The sequence below is a fragment of the Rhinatrema bivittatum genome, chromosome 3 (genome assembly GCF_901001135.1).
Source record: "Rhinatrema bivittatum chromosome 3, aRhiBiv1.1, whole genome shotgun sequence".
NCBI classification, from domain to species: domain Eukaryota; kingdom Metazoa; phylum Chordata; class Amphibia; order Gymnophiona; family Rhinatrematidae; genus Rhinatrema; species Rhinatrema bivittatum.
In genome coordinates, this window is record NC_042617.1 from 324,307,561 (window position 1) to 324,323,877 (window position 16,317).

General features: G+C 43.7%; 1 protein-coding gene across 1 annotated transcript in view; it reads right to left on the reverse strand.

The window, feature by feature from the left end:
* Positions 1–298: 298 nt before the first annotated feature.
* Positions 299–16,317, reverse strand: part of LOC115088589 (putative uncharacterized protein C6orf183) — a 50,774-nt gene continuing 34,755 nt past the window's right edge. Inside the window, exons 7-10 of the mRNA XM_029596846.1 lie at positions 13,069–13,216; positions 8,927–9,084; positions 998–1,150; positions 299–415 (exon numbers count right to left, since the gene is read on the reverse strand). Of these exons, the coding sequence (XP_029452706.1) occupies positions 299–415; positions 998–1,150; positions 8,927–9,084; positions 13,069–13,216 (576 nt within the window). The remainder of the gene's footprint in view (positions 416–997; positions 1,151–8,926; positions 9,085–13,068; positions 13,217–16,317) is intronic.

Sequence of the window (16,317 nt, forward strand, 5' to 3'; positions counted from 1 at the left end):
CAGACTCATATTGCTGGTTGTTTGGATTATTACAGAGCATTGGGGTTAGGTATGGGTAAGATGGGTGCTGGGGATCTTGTATGCGCTTCTAACGGATCTTGTATGCGCTTCTAACCAGGGTGGAGGAACACAGATGTGCAGGACAAGAAGAGCTGTCCTGGATGAGAAGAGATGACTTGCAGGTGCTCATGCCCTAGGGCTGGCAGCTAGGATATATCCTTGGGAAGCTGGGCGGACTGGCTTTATAGACTGGACAGGCTGATTTAGTCTTTTTCTGTCATCACTGACTGTTAGTGTGTTAAGGGTTGATCACCTCCGGGAGCTGTGCCTGAAGACGCAGAAGCTCATCCACCTTCTTGTGCTGCTTCAGTTTACTCAAGAGCTTTTGCTGCCAGGGATCTTGCTTTGGTGTAATCTGGATGGCAAAAAAAAAAAGGAATTGTAAATGCTTCAGAATTTTTATATATATATATATATATATATATATATATATATATATATATATATATATATATATATATATATATATAAGCACATTTCCCAAAGCTTAGTCAAAACCTTCCAGTCTAGGTTTACTGAATTTGCGTTCCCGAGGGAGCCTGTTATCCATCTAGATGCATACATTTAATTATCAATCAGTAACTGGTATGGCGACAATTCACATTAATTTATGCTATCATTTGGAAGCAGGTAAAGTTGTGTGCAGACATCCGGCCCTATAACAACCTGATATTCAAACGGTTTCTAAGGGTACCTTGTGTGTGATCATTGGCTTGTTTTGTGCATGCTTGAGTATATTTGTCTACTGAACCTTCACCACTACAAACACAAAAGTTTTTATAAGATTAACACATTGTAAGAAAATGTGTCTAGAGACAACAGCTCAGCCGATCACCTAGATCTAGAGAGTGCCTCATGCTGGCCAAGCGGTAGCTTCACCCCTTCTCAGTCATAGCTCTGTCCCTTTACCACTGGAGGAGGCGGATCACTAGATCACCTTTATGAAAGGAATCCAGTTCGCTTCTTTCTTCAGGGCCTTGCTAGGTCCCGTGAAGCCCCAGTTCTCCGAGGGTGCCTCTCCAGCATCGTACCCCGGAAATGTCCTCATGGTCTGCTGTTGACTGAACACGCTGCGAAATCTTCCGACGACCTGGAAAGGAAAGCAGAGCAAAGCTGAAAGTTTCACAGATCTGCTGCATTGGCATGACTTATTGACTGGAAGCAGCATGGTCCCAGTGGTTAGAGTGTTGAATCGTCCTTTAGGAGATTTCCTGAGACATTAGTTCAAGCAGCATACCTCTGCCATTGACACTGTCTGTATGACTCAGGATGAGTCACTTTATCTCCCTGTGCCTCAGTTCTAATCCCAGCTCTGATACTCACTGGGCAAGTCACTTTGTATACCTGTCACTCAGAGACCCAGAAGAGATGAAGTCACACATTTTAATCTTTCTTTTCTGGTAGACAAATGACAAAGAGAGACTTCTGACCAAATCCAGATGGGAATGTGTCTGTCACATGCTGTCCTGCCAGAAATGATATTCAAAGGTGATGATTCAGAGGAAATGAAACAAATCTCAGTGAACCTGGAAGATGTAAAAGGGCAAATTGACAAACTAAAGAGTAGCAAATCACCTGGACCAGATGGTATACATCCCAGAGTGCTGAAAGAACTGAGAAATGAAATTGCGGCCCTGTTATTGTAAATTTGTAAACTATCATTAACATTGTCTATGGTACATTTATTTATTTATTTATTTATTTAATAGTTTTATATACCGACATTCATCAATGATATCACATCGGTTAACAGTAAACAATAAACTACGCTTAAGTTGCGTTTGACAAAGAACAGGAGAACAATATATGTAGTGCCATGAGCAAAGTATATGATTATAATGATTAAATATAAAAGGATATATGGAGGTTCAAGTTAACTGTATATGGAAATATAAGGGAACAGGGAAACCTTCAGTTGGGAAGATTCATCAAAGATGGAAATATAATACATGAGGTGGGAGCTATATACACTATATACACAGCACAAAAATTAGTAACAAGATAGCTTCATGTATACAAGGATTCTTCAGGTATAATATGGGAAGGTTATCAAGTACTTGCAAGGATGCTTGCATTATACTGATGAATTTAGGGATGTTGAGCATGTATCAAGGAGATAGTAACTAGGAATGAATGGGAGTATTGTGGCTACACTGGTAGAGTTAGGCTGGAGGGTTGCCAGGGTAATACCAATATTTAAAAAGTATCAAGGGGTGATCCAGGAAACTGCAAACCAGTGAGTCTGATGTGCATGACAGGCAAAATGGTAGAAACTATCATAAAGTAAAAAATTGCTGAACATGTAGCTAGGCATAGTTTAATGGGACAAAGCCAACATAGATTTAGCCAAGGGAAGTCTTGCCTCACCAATTTGCTACATTTTTTTGAGAGTATAAATAAACATGTGAAAAAAGGTGAGCCAGTTGATATAGAGACTTCTTAGGAAATAAAATATCATGGGATAGGGGGCAATGTGAAATTGTGGATTGCCAACTGTTTAAAAGATAGAAAACAGAGAGTAGGACTAAATGGTAAATTTTCCTAATTGAGAAAGGTGAATAGTGCATGCCCCAGGGATCTGTTCTGGGAACATTGTTTTTTTAATATATTTATAAATGACCTGGAAATGGGAGTAATAAGTGAAGTGATTAAATTGGCTGATGACACAAAATTATAAAAAGTTGTTAAATCACAAGAGGATTGTGAGAAATTGCAAGAGGACCTTGCAAAACTGGAAGACTGGACATGCAAATGGCAAATGAAATTTAATGTAGACAAGTGCAAAGTGATGCACTTAGAGAAGAGTAACCCAAATTACAGGTACAAAATGCAAAGTTCCACATTAGGAGTCACCACTCAGGAAAAGGATCTAGGCATCATCAGTGAAAATACATTGAAATCCTCTGCTCAGTGTGCAGCAGCAGCAGCAGCAAAGAAAGCAAATAGAATGCTAGGGATTATTAGGAAAGGAATGGAGAATAAAACAGAGAATATCATAATGCCTCTGTATCACTCCATGGTGTGACCTCATCTTGACTACTGTGTGGAGTTCTGGTCACCACATCTCAAAAAAGATATAGCAGAATTACAAAAAGGTACAGAGAAAGCCAACCAAAATGATAAAGGGGATGGAACAATTCCCCTATGAAGAAAGGCTAAAGAGATTAGGGCTCTTCAGCTTGGAGAAGAGATGGCAGAGGTGAGATATGATAGAGGTCCATAAAATAATGAGTGGAATGGAGTAAGTAAACATTAATGAGTTGTTTACTCTCTCAAAAAGTACAAAGACCAGGAGACACACAATGAAATTATTAGGGAATACATTTAAAACTAATAAGAGAAAATATTTTTTTACTCAACGCATAATTAAACTCTGGAATTTGTTGTCAGAGGATGTGGTGAAAGCTGCTAGTGTAACTGCATTTAATAAAAGGTTTGGACAAGTTCCTGGAGGAAAAGTACATTAACCATTATTAAGGTTATCTTGGGATAAGCAGCTTGGAATCTCTCTACCCCTTGGGAATCCTGCCAGGTACTTGTGAGTTGGCTTGGCTACTGCTGGAAACAGGATACTGGGCTTGATGGATCCTTAGTCTGACCCAGTATGGAAAGTTTTATGTTCTTATATTTTTCTAGTGCATTAGGTTGGGCTGAAGGGAGACTAAAAGTCTGTCCGACTGAGTTCCCATCTGGAAGACCTCTAGAGCTGATTAAGGGATTCTTATCATTCACTTTCAGATTTTGACTCTCCTTATCCCCCTTTTCTTACCACTTTTAATTTCAGTCAGAGACACCAGAAATTGGTCTGAAGACACTATCCAAGCCTTCCATCGTCTTAAGCAGGTATTTCTCAAGGATCTCTATCTCCAACACCCAGATCCATCTAAGTACTTTATAGTGAAGACAAATGCCTCTGTCATTGTGGTAGAGGCTGTCCTCGATCATCACAATAACGGAACTTTCATGCCTTATTTCTTCTTTTCCAAGAAGTTCATGCCCACAAAAAAGAATTATACCATCGGATTCAGAGAACTCCTGGCAGTGAAACTGGCTCTGGAAGAATGGCGCCATCTGCTGGAGGGAGCTAGACCCGTCATGATCTTCACAGATCATAAAAACTTAAAATACCCCCAGCAGGCCCAGTAGTTAAACCCACCAGGACCCAATGGTCTCTCTTCTTTAAGCGTTCGAGTTCTGGTATTAACCGGTGGAGAAGAACCTGCTGGCTAATGCCCTTTTGCAGTCCTTCAAAAATGAGGACTCAACTGAGCCACCTAGGCACATCATTGGTCCCGCAAGAATCATGATAGTTTTAGCAGTCCCTGTTCCACTGGGGAAGACAATGGTCCCCAAACATTTCCAGGAGAAGGCTCTTAAGTGGGCCCATGACTCCTGCCTGGAAGGCCACCCTGGAATGGCTAAAACCATGGAATTGCTTCTCTGCCATTATTGGTGGCCTCAAATGAGGCATGATGTACAACACTACATGGAATCCTCTTCTAATTGTACAGTTAATAAGAGCTCCCATGCTTGCCTTGGGGGCTGTTACAGCTGTTGCCAGCTTCTAAGAGCCATGGACCCATGTGGTCATGGACTGTGTCACTTAGCTTCCTTTCTCTAATGGCTGTATTTCCTTTTGGGTTGGGTGGATTGTTTCGCAAAAATGGCTCATTTTATACCACTTCCCGGACTTCCTTCAGCCCAGAACTGGCTAGTCTCTTTTTTCAATACATCTTCTGATTCCACGGCTTACCTGAGCAATTCTCTCTGATCAAGGAGTGCAGTTTACAGCAAACATCTGGAGAAGCCCATGCAAGAAGTTTGGAATTTCTTTGGACTTTTATTCTGTGTACCATCTTCATAGTAATGGGCAGATGGAAAGAACCAATCAAATCCTCAAGGATTCCTAAGGGCCTAAGTAAATGAATGGCAGGATGATTGGGCCTCCCTTCTTCCCTGGGCAGAATTCTGCCATAACAGTCACGATGGGGATTCCACTGGCTCGTCTCCATTCCAGATCCTGTATGGCAGGCATCCATGGGTACTACTCCTGATTCTGAAAACTGTCCCATGCCCCACAGCCAATGTCATGGGTCAAGAACTCAAAGAGTTACAGCAAAGAACCCGGCAACTTCTCACTCTGGCCGCCAAAAAATACAAAAACCATGGAGACAAGAGATGTCAACCGGCTCCCCATCTCAAACCTGGGGATTTGGTATGGCTCAATACTTGTTAGGATTCTGCCTGTGGGCCGAGCCACAGGCAGTCCCTTTCCTCCAGCCAGGCCGCCGACACCATCCCTCATGGCAGGCCAAGCCTGCCCAATGTCTTCCTTCATCTTTGCGGCTGGAGCCGCCGCTGCTGAAGCAGCCTCCGCAGTGGGGAAGCCCCTGCTGGGATTTCTTCTTCCGGCAGGAGGCCACCAACATCGGGCCTTCGTTTCACGGCCTAGTGCTGCTCCTGCCTACTTTTCTTTGTGGCATGGACGCTGCCGACGCTGCCATGGTCCTGCCCCTCTCTAGGCGTGCGGCCATGCCTCTCTTCAGTTTTTAAAGGGCCAGCGGCAGGAAAAGCTCCGCAGCCCTTTCCAATGATGTCATCAGTCTTCTCCAGACCAGCCCTATAAAAAGGCCCAGCCTCAGTTTCTCAGTGCCTTCAGATCCGGTTTTCACAGCGTCTGTGGTCTTCTTCCTGATCCAGGTCCTTCGTGGTCTTCTTGTGCCCTTGATGGATCTTCGTTCTTTGTATTCCTGAACTTCGTCACCTTGATGTTCCTGGTCTCATCCCTCGTCGGAGCTCCCTCATCGCCTGTTTCATGTTCCTTATGTTCCAGATGTCCAGTTCTCCTGATGTCTAGATGTTCCATGTCCAGGGTGTCTGATGTTCCGTGTCCTGAGGTACCATGTTCCACATTCCTGAAGTCCGATGCTCCTGTCCTGACTCAGTCCATCTCATCTGCAGCTCTTCGTCCAGTTCCCAGGTCCCTCCTCTGTTCACCCTTCCTGGCGTGCCACTGTCGTGGTCAGTGACCAGCCCATGGGGGGCTGTGTAGAGCGCCTCATGGTACAAGGCCTTCCTCTCATCTGCAGTGCAAGCCTCCGGAAAACTCCTGTTTTTAATGCCTTGCTTTTGAGAATCCTGAGTCTTGAATCCTGAGTTTTGAATCCTGTCCTGGTCTTCGGAGTTTCTTGTGCTTGCTTCCGTCCATGCCTAAGTCTCTGCCAGAACCCGCTCCGCTTTAGCGTGGTCCACGACCAGCCACAGGCAGCTGTGTAGGGCGCGCTCCGATGCAGGCCTCTCCTGAATCTTCATCATGTCCTGGCTTCAAGTTCCACTGCCTCGTCTGGAGTCTGCTTCGCTTTCAACATGGCCCGTGACCAGCCATGGGCAGCTGTGTAGGACGCGCAGTGATGCAGCATTCACCCAGTGCTTTCTCCTGAACCCTTGCCTGAAACCTCCAAGCAACCTGAATCCTTGTCTGATTCTTCTGAGCAACTCGAACCCTTGTCTGAGTCCTCCGAGTATCCTGAGTCCTTGTCTGAGTGTTCTGAGTATCCCAAGTCGTCCAAGTCCTTGTATGAGTCTTCTGAGTCTTCTTGTTCCTGCCCTCAGCCTCCATCTGGCCTCACGCACTCGTCGTTCCCAAGCGGCGGGTCTGGAAGGGCAATCGAGTGGCCGGAGGGCTACTCTTGAGACCAGCATTGCGTTGCTGGGTCTCATTGGTGCGTGTAGGTCCAGTGAAGGGCTGAGCCTACCTTGTTCCTGTTCCAGATATTCCTCACCTTGTCTTCAGTCCAGCCTTGCTCCTGCCCTGCCCATGCTTGTAGCTGCTCAACTCTCGCGGTATGTCTTGGGGCTCCTCCCTGAGCCGTGCCGTGATCCAAGGGCTCACACCCCCATTGAGATAGGAGCACGGAAGCACGATCCTAACAATACTTGCAATCTAAGGCTAAAAAAATCTATCTACTAAGTTCTCACCTTGTTTCGTTGAACAATTTCCAATCATCCAGCAGATCTGACCAGTTGTATAAAAATTAAAGCTGGCACCTACCCACACGTTTCATCAATGTGTTCCACATGTCTCTCCTCAAACCCCTACTTTCTGTCCTTGCCCTCATGATCTCCACCCAAACTAATGGAAGTGATCTGAGAGAAAAACATGGAGTATGAAGTCCAAGAGATCCTCAATTCTAAACCCATCTGCAACAGACTTTCTTACCTCGCCTCCTGGAAGAGATTTGGCCCTAAGGAGAATTCTTTGGTACCAGCTTCCTGTCTTATGCAAGAGTTCTATCGCCTCTTCCCATGTAAGTCCAGTGAGGGTATTGCAATGTCTGGCCAATTGCAGGAAGGCCCTGTGTCAGGCCGCACTTATCCTCACTGTCACCAAAACCCACAAGACACCGCTGGAATTCTGCATGGTAAGGACACCGCCATCAAATACACAGCCAATTGTGCCACACCTTCCCCTAGGCATGCATTTGCCCAGACTTTCAAGGCCTCATGGTGGGAAGGAGTCCTGCGGCACCCCCTGACGTCGTCAGCAAGGCTGGGTATTTATATCCCAACCATGCTCCTGGCCGATGCCTCAGCAATAGATTCTCCTGCCTTGCAGTGTGTGTTACTTGTTCTCTCAGTGCGTTCCCTTGCCTTGCTTCTGTATTACCTTGCTTTATCTCTCTGGTCCAGACTGTCTTCCTATTCTTCTGTACCTTGTCTCCATCTTGTCTGTCTGTCTCTGCTGGCCTCCTGGTTCTGACCTTTGCTTCAGACTTGACTACTTTTCTGCCTGCTGCCTGCCCTGACCTTGGCCCAGACCCTGACACCATTTGCTCGCTACCTGCTCCAACATTGGACTGGACCTGGACTCCGTTGATCTCTGCCTGCCCTGACTACAGCCTGGACCCGGACTCTTTTTGTTTGCTGCCAGCCCTGACTTCTGCCCGCTACTCGATTCCTTCTGACCGCTCCCTACTGAACTCTCATCTAAGCCCTTCTGGCCCCTGGAACCCAATCTGAGCGGAATGGAGCTTGTATAGGTGAAGTCCTAGAACCCATCTCAGTAGGAGCAAATCCACCTACTGTCAACGAAGGCCCAGTGGTCTCGCCTGCAAGGCTGACTCAGTCATGCCATTGCCCAAGGGCTCACATTCATGACAGAATCTAAGTGAGCTAGAAGCAGAAAGGAGCAGGAGAAAAAAGGGGTTTAAAAAAAAATAAATTTGGGGGGGGGGGGGGGGAATCTCCATCCTCACAGGAGTGCTGTCTCCTCACACAGGACATGGAGGCCACGTACAACAACTGCATAAGATAAAGCTTTTTATGGCCTAAATCCAGGTCTACCTTCACTACTGCTAATCTAGCATCATATTTTCCAGCCTAGCAAGTACTGAAGGCCCAGTCTCCTCCCCCATACATTTACATTTATTAAAATTTGTTAATTGCTTAACACTAAGAAGGCCTAAGCGATATACAACAAAGCATGCATACTTCTCACATATCTAGGTGACCCCCCTCTCAGAGTGCTCTTGGAGTAACGAGGCCTTCAGTCCCTCCTTCAAACCTTTCCCCACTCGACTCCTCTTAAATACTAAACTGAGATGCAAGCACCCTCCCCACCCCCCACCACCGACCTCCCGCCAATTCTGAATCTTGAACTGCAGAGTTACAGCAGAACATGCATGCATGCCACAGGCCACTTCTTTTAGCATAACGGCATCATGAGTCAGGGTCAGAGGTCAACAAATCAAACAGTAACTGCTTTCAAGGTACGGTAAAAAAAGAAAAATGTGCGTCATAGCACGTGATCCTCTCTGAGCAGCGCTCGCAGCCCAAGGTGCGTGGTTCTTTCCAGAGCGTCTCTTACCAAGGAGAACAGCTCCATTTCATCCGCAGTGTTCCTGAGGTCTGCAGCGTTGTAGGCGATCTTGAAATGAGTTAGAAGCCCCTGCAGCTCCGGCTTCAGTGCTTCGGTTTCCGTCTTATGCTGAGGTAACTTGAAGACCGCATCACTGCTCTGCAAGCCTGCAAAAGGGGCAAAAGCCTCACCTATCTGGTCATGCCTCCCCCACCATCCCCCCCCCCCTTTCTGGACAGCATCGCACTACTGCAGCTTGGGCATGTTGGAATGAAAGGACACAGCCAGCCCCAGGCCAGGGGATGCAGAAGAAAGTCTGTGGAGTTTGAAGCAAAAAAAAAAAGGGTTTGGAAGCAGCCCTGGCAGGAGGCCAGGAAGCATACCAGAAGACAAAGGCACACACACTCTTATCCTGCAGCTACCCAGGACCTGGTGGGAAAGTTCTAGCAGATATGTGGCCAAATCCTCTGTTCTTCATCGAGCTCTTGGAAGCTGGCAGAGGGATCGGTCTGGTCCGCCGCTCCTGGTAATTGTATGCTGCCTATTTTGTATTCTACATTTAGGTCTTAGGATGTGGATGCCTAAGGTCTCTATCTACAGGGGGTTTTATAATAATAAACTTACTGGATCTGATAATGCTTCTGTTATGTGGTCTAAATACACTGGGCAACAATGAAAGTGTTACTGACCTAAAAAGGTCCTACTCTGTAGTATCTTGATGTGCTGAACACGAATATGACCATGAAACGTTTTCATTGGCTCTCGTTTTGAAGATATTAAATATAGTTCACTTTCTATGTTTAGTCATGTAAATTTATCCAGTAGGACTATAAATAAGCCTAGAACGATGTAATATTGCATAATATCATCATGCACACATCATCCAGAGTTTATTACATCATTTTCTGATGCAATGCAGTTCTACTGCCTTGCTGCTGCTGAGTAAGCTGACGTTCACTATTAAGTTATACTGCTATTAAGTTCACTTAGAGAATAGCCACTGCCATTAGCAATGGTTACATGGAATAGACTTAGTTTTTGGGTACTTGCCAGGTTCTTATGGCCTGGATTGGCCACTGTTGGAAACAGGATGCTGGGCTTGATGGACCCTTGGTCTGACCCAGTATGGCATTTTCTTATGTTTCTTATGTCAGCAGTGTACTATATGAAGCCCAGTCAGAAAGGGTGAGCATTTGAAATTTATTTATTTATTTAAAAGTTTTTTATATACCGCACATGGGGTCACTTACGTGTCCGTCTAGGCGGTTTACAATTTACATACACAATAAAAACAATTTGAACATAAGACACAATAAAACAAAAATAGTTCTTTCTTTACAAGTATCAAGCAGATATGGGTAATTCAGAGTAAACATTTAAATAGTGGTACTGAGATTGTATGCTTCATTAAATAGAAAGGTTTTAACCATCTTTTTGAATTCATTTCGATTAGATGTCATTCGGATACTGTCTGGTATAGAGTTCCACAAGGAAGGACCAAAAACTGAGAAAGCTCTGTTTCTTGTTAGGGCTAAGCTAGTAGATCTGACTGACGGAATTTCCAGTAAACATTTGTCTGTGGAACGGAGCTGTCTTGTTGGTTTATATATGTGTAGCATAGAGCAGAGCCATATAGAATTGGGGTTATAAAGTAGGTTGTGGATAGTGGTTAAGATTTTGTATTTTATGCGGTGAGTAATGGGAAGCCAGTGTAAATGTTGGAGTACTGGGGAGATATGTTCTCTTTTAGGAAGGTTGAAAATCAGTCTAGCAGTAGCATTCTGGATAAGCTGAAGTGGGCGTAAAGATGATAGTGGGAGTCCAATGTATAGTGCATTACAACAATCCAGATTTGATAATATTAAAGCTTGTGCTACGGTTCGGAAGTCTGATGACAGCAGAAGTGGCTTTAGTTTTTTTAACATGTGTATCTTGAAAAATGATTTTTTGACTGTTTCTGATATGTGTTTTGATAGAGATAACTTAGAATCTACTGTTATGCCAAGGTTTCTAGCATGGTTAGTTATTGATATAGATTGTCCATCAAAAGTGAATGTTTTTGGAGGGCGTTGAGTGGAATCAGGAATAGTAGATAAGTAAATTAGTTCTGTTTTCGCTGCGTTCAGTTTGAGTCGATTGTGAGCTAACCAGGTTTTTATTGTTTCTAGATAAATTTGAAGTAGTGAAATATTCATGCTGGCTGACTACTGCTGGACACTCTGTAGAGATGCTCCCGAACAGGTGCACAAGAGACAAGCAAAGAAATCTAAGACGTAGTCTATGACTTCATTTTTCAAACAGTATTAACCGTAGGTCTCCTACTATTGTCATACAATTCAAGATGTAATTATATTATTGCATATTACAAAAAAAACTAGAGCCAATTTTGCATTTTCACAGTCACATTCATGTTTAGCACATGGAAATTTATAAGAATTGACTAATTTCATTTCAGTAACATGACTTTTGTGAAATTTTGTTGCCCAGTGATATTTATTAGGGGCTTAGTAACATACCTCAATATTAAATAATTTCATCCCACCACTGACCCTTGTACTTCAAGGCTGGCTCGTGCCACCCCAGCTGAGTTTATTCCACTCTAATGCTAGGCCATGAAACAAAGAAAACAGGATTCAAGAGTATCACAAACGAAAGTTCAGTCCAGCAAGCCACACTGCTCTCGGGTAGTTGACCACTAAACTTTGGACCAAAAGGTAAAGAGTCTCAGGCTTCAAACTGATAAAAATGAAAGGAACAATTTTCTCCAGAGCAGCCATCTGACCCTCCTACCCACACCTCTCTGGATGCAGACTTTAGGCCAGTCCTAGTTGTGTGAATCTCTTCCACCCACACTTTCTTTCCTGATGCAATGCTTATTACAAATGGAGACAGCAAGGATTACAAATCCCACAATGCACTGTGACAGAAGGTCAATAATTCAAAGTGACCAAAAGTCTCCCTAAAGAGACCTGTCCCCTTGGCAGCCCTAGTACTCAACTGTTTGCTTCCATTTTACGAAGAAATGCTCTCCATGTTCCTCGGGTCATGGACATCCCATCTAATGTCTGAACATAATCACACTCTTGTACAATAACATTGACCCTGCATTCAAATTCTAATGCTGCCATAGATAGGCCTCAACTACAGTATCATTAGCTATTTGTTTACATGTCAAAACTCAAAATTTATATGCTAGTGATACAAAAATTGGAAGAATCATCTTCCTCCCAGGATTACTGCCTTCCTATCATTATGAAAGGAGAAGATTACCATGGAGGATGGCCTTAGAAATCAGCTCAGTATCCAGCCCCATAGCTCAGGATGTAGTCCCATGAACTCAGTGCCAGTGCTGCCATTAGGAAAACTAGGCAGTCACCAAGAGCGTCAACATTTTGGGAGCAGCAAAATCCTGTCAGCATAAGACCCAGGGAAGTGTTGTGCCAAAGTCAATACCGCCAGTGAAGGGAGCACAGTTCTGTAGCCACTGCCACTAGAAAGAAAAATATCTGTGCTGGAGCTGCCACCAATAGGTAAGTTGGGGGGAGGAGGTGCATGATCGAATATTTTGCCTAGGATGCCAAATCCTCTTGAATCAGTCCTGTGTGAAGTACCTCACAGAGGAGTGTATCTGGCTTGAATCCTCTATCCATTGGATCTGGTTAGACCTGGGTGTGCCAGGGAGGTGGAGGAAGGAGGGGAGGGAAGGCAGGGAAGGAAGGCAGACAGCTGCCATTAATGTGGAGACACCTGCCAGCCAATGAATGGCGCTGACTGTCCCTTAGAGGAGGCTCCCCTCCAGTCATTGGGCTAGCATCTCGAGCATACCATTCAGAAAGAGGAGAGTGGCAGAGACCACTAAGGGAGAAAAAAGGGGGGAACACAAAAAACTCCAAGCCAGTTCAGCCTCCCCCTGCAGGTGCCACTCTGACTCTCTGATATGTTCAGCTCCTGACTTTGTTTGGTGGAACCTCCAACAGTTTGTTGCCAATTAGAGGGCCATTCTGGAGCTGAGAAGGCTTTGAATTTATCTGAGCCTTCAGCAGACTGCCTGGAAACCTGCAGCTTGACCTGGAAATCCCTGAGAGAAAAAAAATGTACTCAGCAGGGTGACCATCCCCCCCAATCCTCTCCCCCCCCCCCCCCCCCATTACCATCTGATCCTAAAAGGTTGCGGATGGCAGGGAATGTAGATGGATACCCAGTGGTAGCATTATCGTCATCCTCGTGGTCTTCAACCTTTTTAGACTGTTTATCAATTACCTGCTCTGCTCTGTCAGAGAGAGGCAAGTATTGAAGCATCTAAAGGGGTTAGAAGGAAGAGAAAACAGTCATTAAATCAATTACAATCAAGAGAAAAATTCACCTCTTCTTGGTTTCCTATAATAATGACAACAAAATTTAAAGTATCCTGGGAGGAGTCATCGGTGACAGAGCATGTCATTAGAGTGACTGTGAGCACAGGGATTAATAAGACAAGGATAAGCATTGAGGTACCAGTATTTATTCATCTTGGAGAAGAAATGGCTGTAGGGAGATATGATAGAGGTCTATAAAATAATGAGTGGAGTAGAACAAGTAAACATTAATCAGTTGTTTACTCTTTCAAAGAGTACAAAGACCATGGGATGAATAATGAAGTTACTAGGTAATACTTTTAAAACTAATAAGAGAAATTATTTTTTTACTCAACACATAATTAAGCTCTGGAATTTGTTGCCAGAGGATGTGGTGAAAGCTATTGGTACAGCTGCGTTTAAAAAGGGTTTGGACAAGTTTCTGGAGGATAAGTCCATTATTAAGGTAGAGTTGCAGAAATCCACTGCTTATTCTTGGGATAAGCAGGTTGGGAATCTATCTATCCCTTGGGATTCTGCCAGGTACATGTGACTTGGATTGGCCACTGCTGGAAACAGGATGCTGGGCTTGATGGATCCTTGGTTAGACCCAGTATGACAAAGTTATGTTCTTTTGATACAATAAGTACTTACATGTCAGTGCCTATATCATCATCATCATCATCGTTTATTTATTACACGCTCTTCTAGCAAGTGAGTTGCTGGCCCTGTTATATAATAACAGGGCCAGCAAAGGTCATCAAACAAAAACCCAAAGTCAGGGGTTACAAAGCACAAGGAGTGCATGAGAGGGAAAAACACAGAGTAACAAAGACCATCCAATAAAGAGCAAATTCACTGATTACAAGTGGCAAAAACAAAACAATAGCAGTGATCAACCAGGATCATTGTATGATTGATTTTAATGGCTTATATACCATTAAAATCAATAATATATGAACAATGCATATGCTATAGAAACAAGACTTATTATAAGGCCTTTATATATAAGACGTTTTAACAGCTGAGTCCCGAGCACGCTGAGGTAGTGACTAGTCCACTTCTTCAGAGGGATAGCCATGTTAGTCTGTTGTAGCAAATATGCCACCTGCCTCTTATCATATTTGTCTAGTCAAAGGATCTGTGTCAAGTTCTCGCTGCAGCTCGATGTGGCAACAGCTCTACATTCTTCTGAATGTGGAAATAAAACTGCACTTTCTTCCAGCTCTGAGTGTGTAATGCACATCTGAGCCTCATGCAGTTATGGGACATACATTCCACTCTGACCGTCCCCTCAGCTCCCTGGTCGACTGTACTTGCGGCTTCCAACTAAAATCCAGTATCACTTTCTGCTGGAGGCAGAAACCTATCATTAAAATCATCCATTGAACCTGAAGTCTGGAGAGTGGCCAATGTAACCCCGGTATTGAAAAAGGGCTCCAGGGGTGATCCAGGAAACTATAGACCAGTGAGTCTGACTTCAGTGCCGAGAAAAATAGTGGAAAGTGTTATAAAGATTAAAATCACAGAACATATAGATAGACATGGTTTCATGGGACACAGCCAGCATGGATTTATCCAAGGGAAGTTTTGCCTCACAAATCTCCTACATTTGTTTTGAAGGGGTTAATAAATATGTGGACAAAGGTGAACCAGTAGATGTGGTGTATTTGGATTTTCAGAAGGTGTTTGACAAAGTCCCTCATGAAAGGCTTCTAAGAAAACTAATAAGTCATGGGATAGGAGGCAATGTCCTTTCATGGATTGAAAGCTGGTTAAAAGACAGGAACAAAGAGTGGGATTAAATGGTCAATTTTCTCAGTGGAAAAGGGTAAACAGTAGAGTGCCTCAAGGATCTGTACTTGGACTGTTGCTTTTTAATATATTTATAAATGATCTGGAAAAGAATACAATGAGTGAGGAAATAAAACTTGCAGATGATACAAAATGATTGTTGCGTCGGAGGTGGACTCTTGGGCCGAGATGGGGTTGATGCAACCCATAGGTAAGGACCTACAGGTCCACACCGTCGGTAGGCGGAGTGGGCTGATAGACAGAGGCTGCTGGAGCTTCACCTATACCAGCCCTCGTTCCCCGCGGGTTGAGCCTTTGGGTCCCAGAGCCGGCAGATCTTAGATGGGCCTCTGTGTGTAGTCGAAGTAAGAGTTGGTTCAGCCCAGAGACAGCAGGTGAGAGATGGTACAGTCTTACTCTGGACTGGGTAATGTCCTGGAAACTCAGGCGCCAATGGAATGGAGGCAGACAGAGGGCGCTCAAGCAAAAGCAGGCTGAAGCCTGAAGAAACCACGTCCAGGGAGTAAGCTGGAGAGGCGTCCAAGGGCAGGCTTGAGTCAGGGTTGGCGGCAATCCAAAGGCAGTGGCAAGCAAGGCTGAGGTCTTTTTTTTTTTTTTTAATTTAAACTTTATTGGATTTTTTATAATTCATGACAATACATTGCCATAATATATTACGGATATCTAACTTTACAATACTTCTAAAACCAAAATACTTAACAATAAGAAAAAAGGGAAACATTGTGTCATAGAATTCTAAGGAAATCATATTAAACTTAATTTATCCCATTATTAGACATCCTATTACAATAAAAATAGGCAAGAATCAAAATTTTAGACTGAGTATACTTCAAAGAAAATTAATGTTTAATTAAACTGGAATAAAATTTACCCTGCTATTTACTATTATGCGAATACCCTTATTCATCTACCATGTCCCCAATCAGATTCTTAGCCTCTAGGAACTTTTTTAAATCTATAGGTTCAAAATAGATATAATTTATGTTATTCAATTTTAACATACATTTACTTGGGTAGTGGATAGTCATTTGAGCTCACACTTGGTCTATCAGATGTTTCAAGGCAAAAAATTCCTTTCTTCTATTTTGAGTCACTTTTGTGACATCAGGGAAGATCCAGATTGTTGATTGTAATACTTAACAGTCCAGTTCCTCAAATACAATTTCAATACCATATCCCTATCGGAGGGAAAAATACATTTTACCAGAACTGTTCCTCTCTTTTCAACTATTTCCTCATTTGAAGACTCGA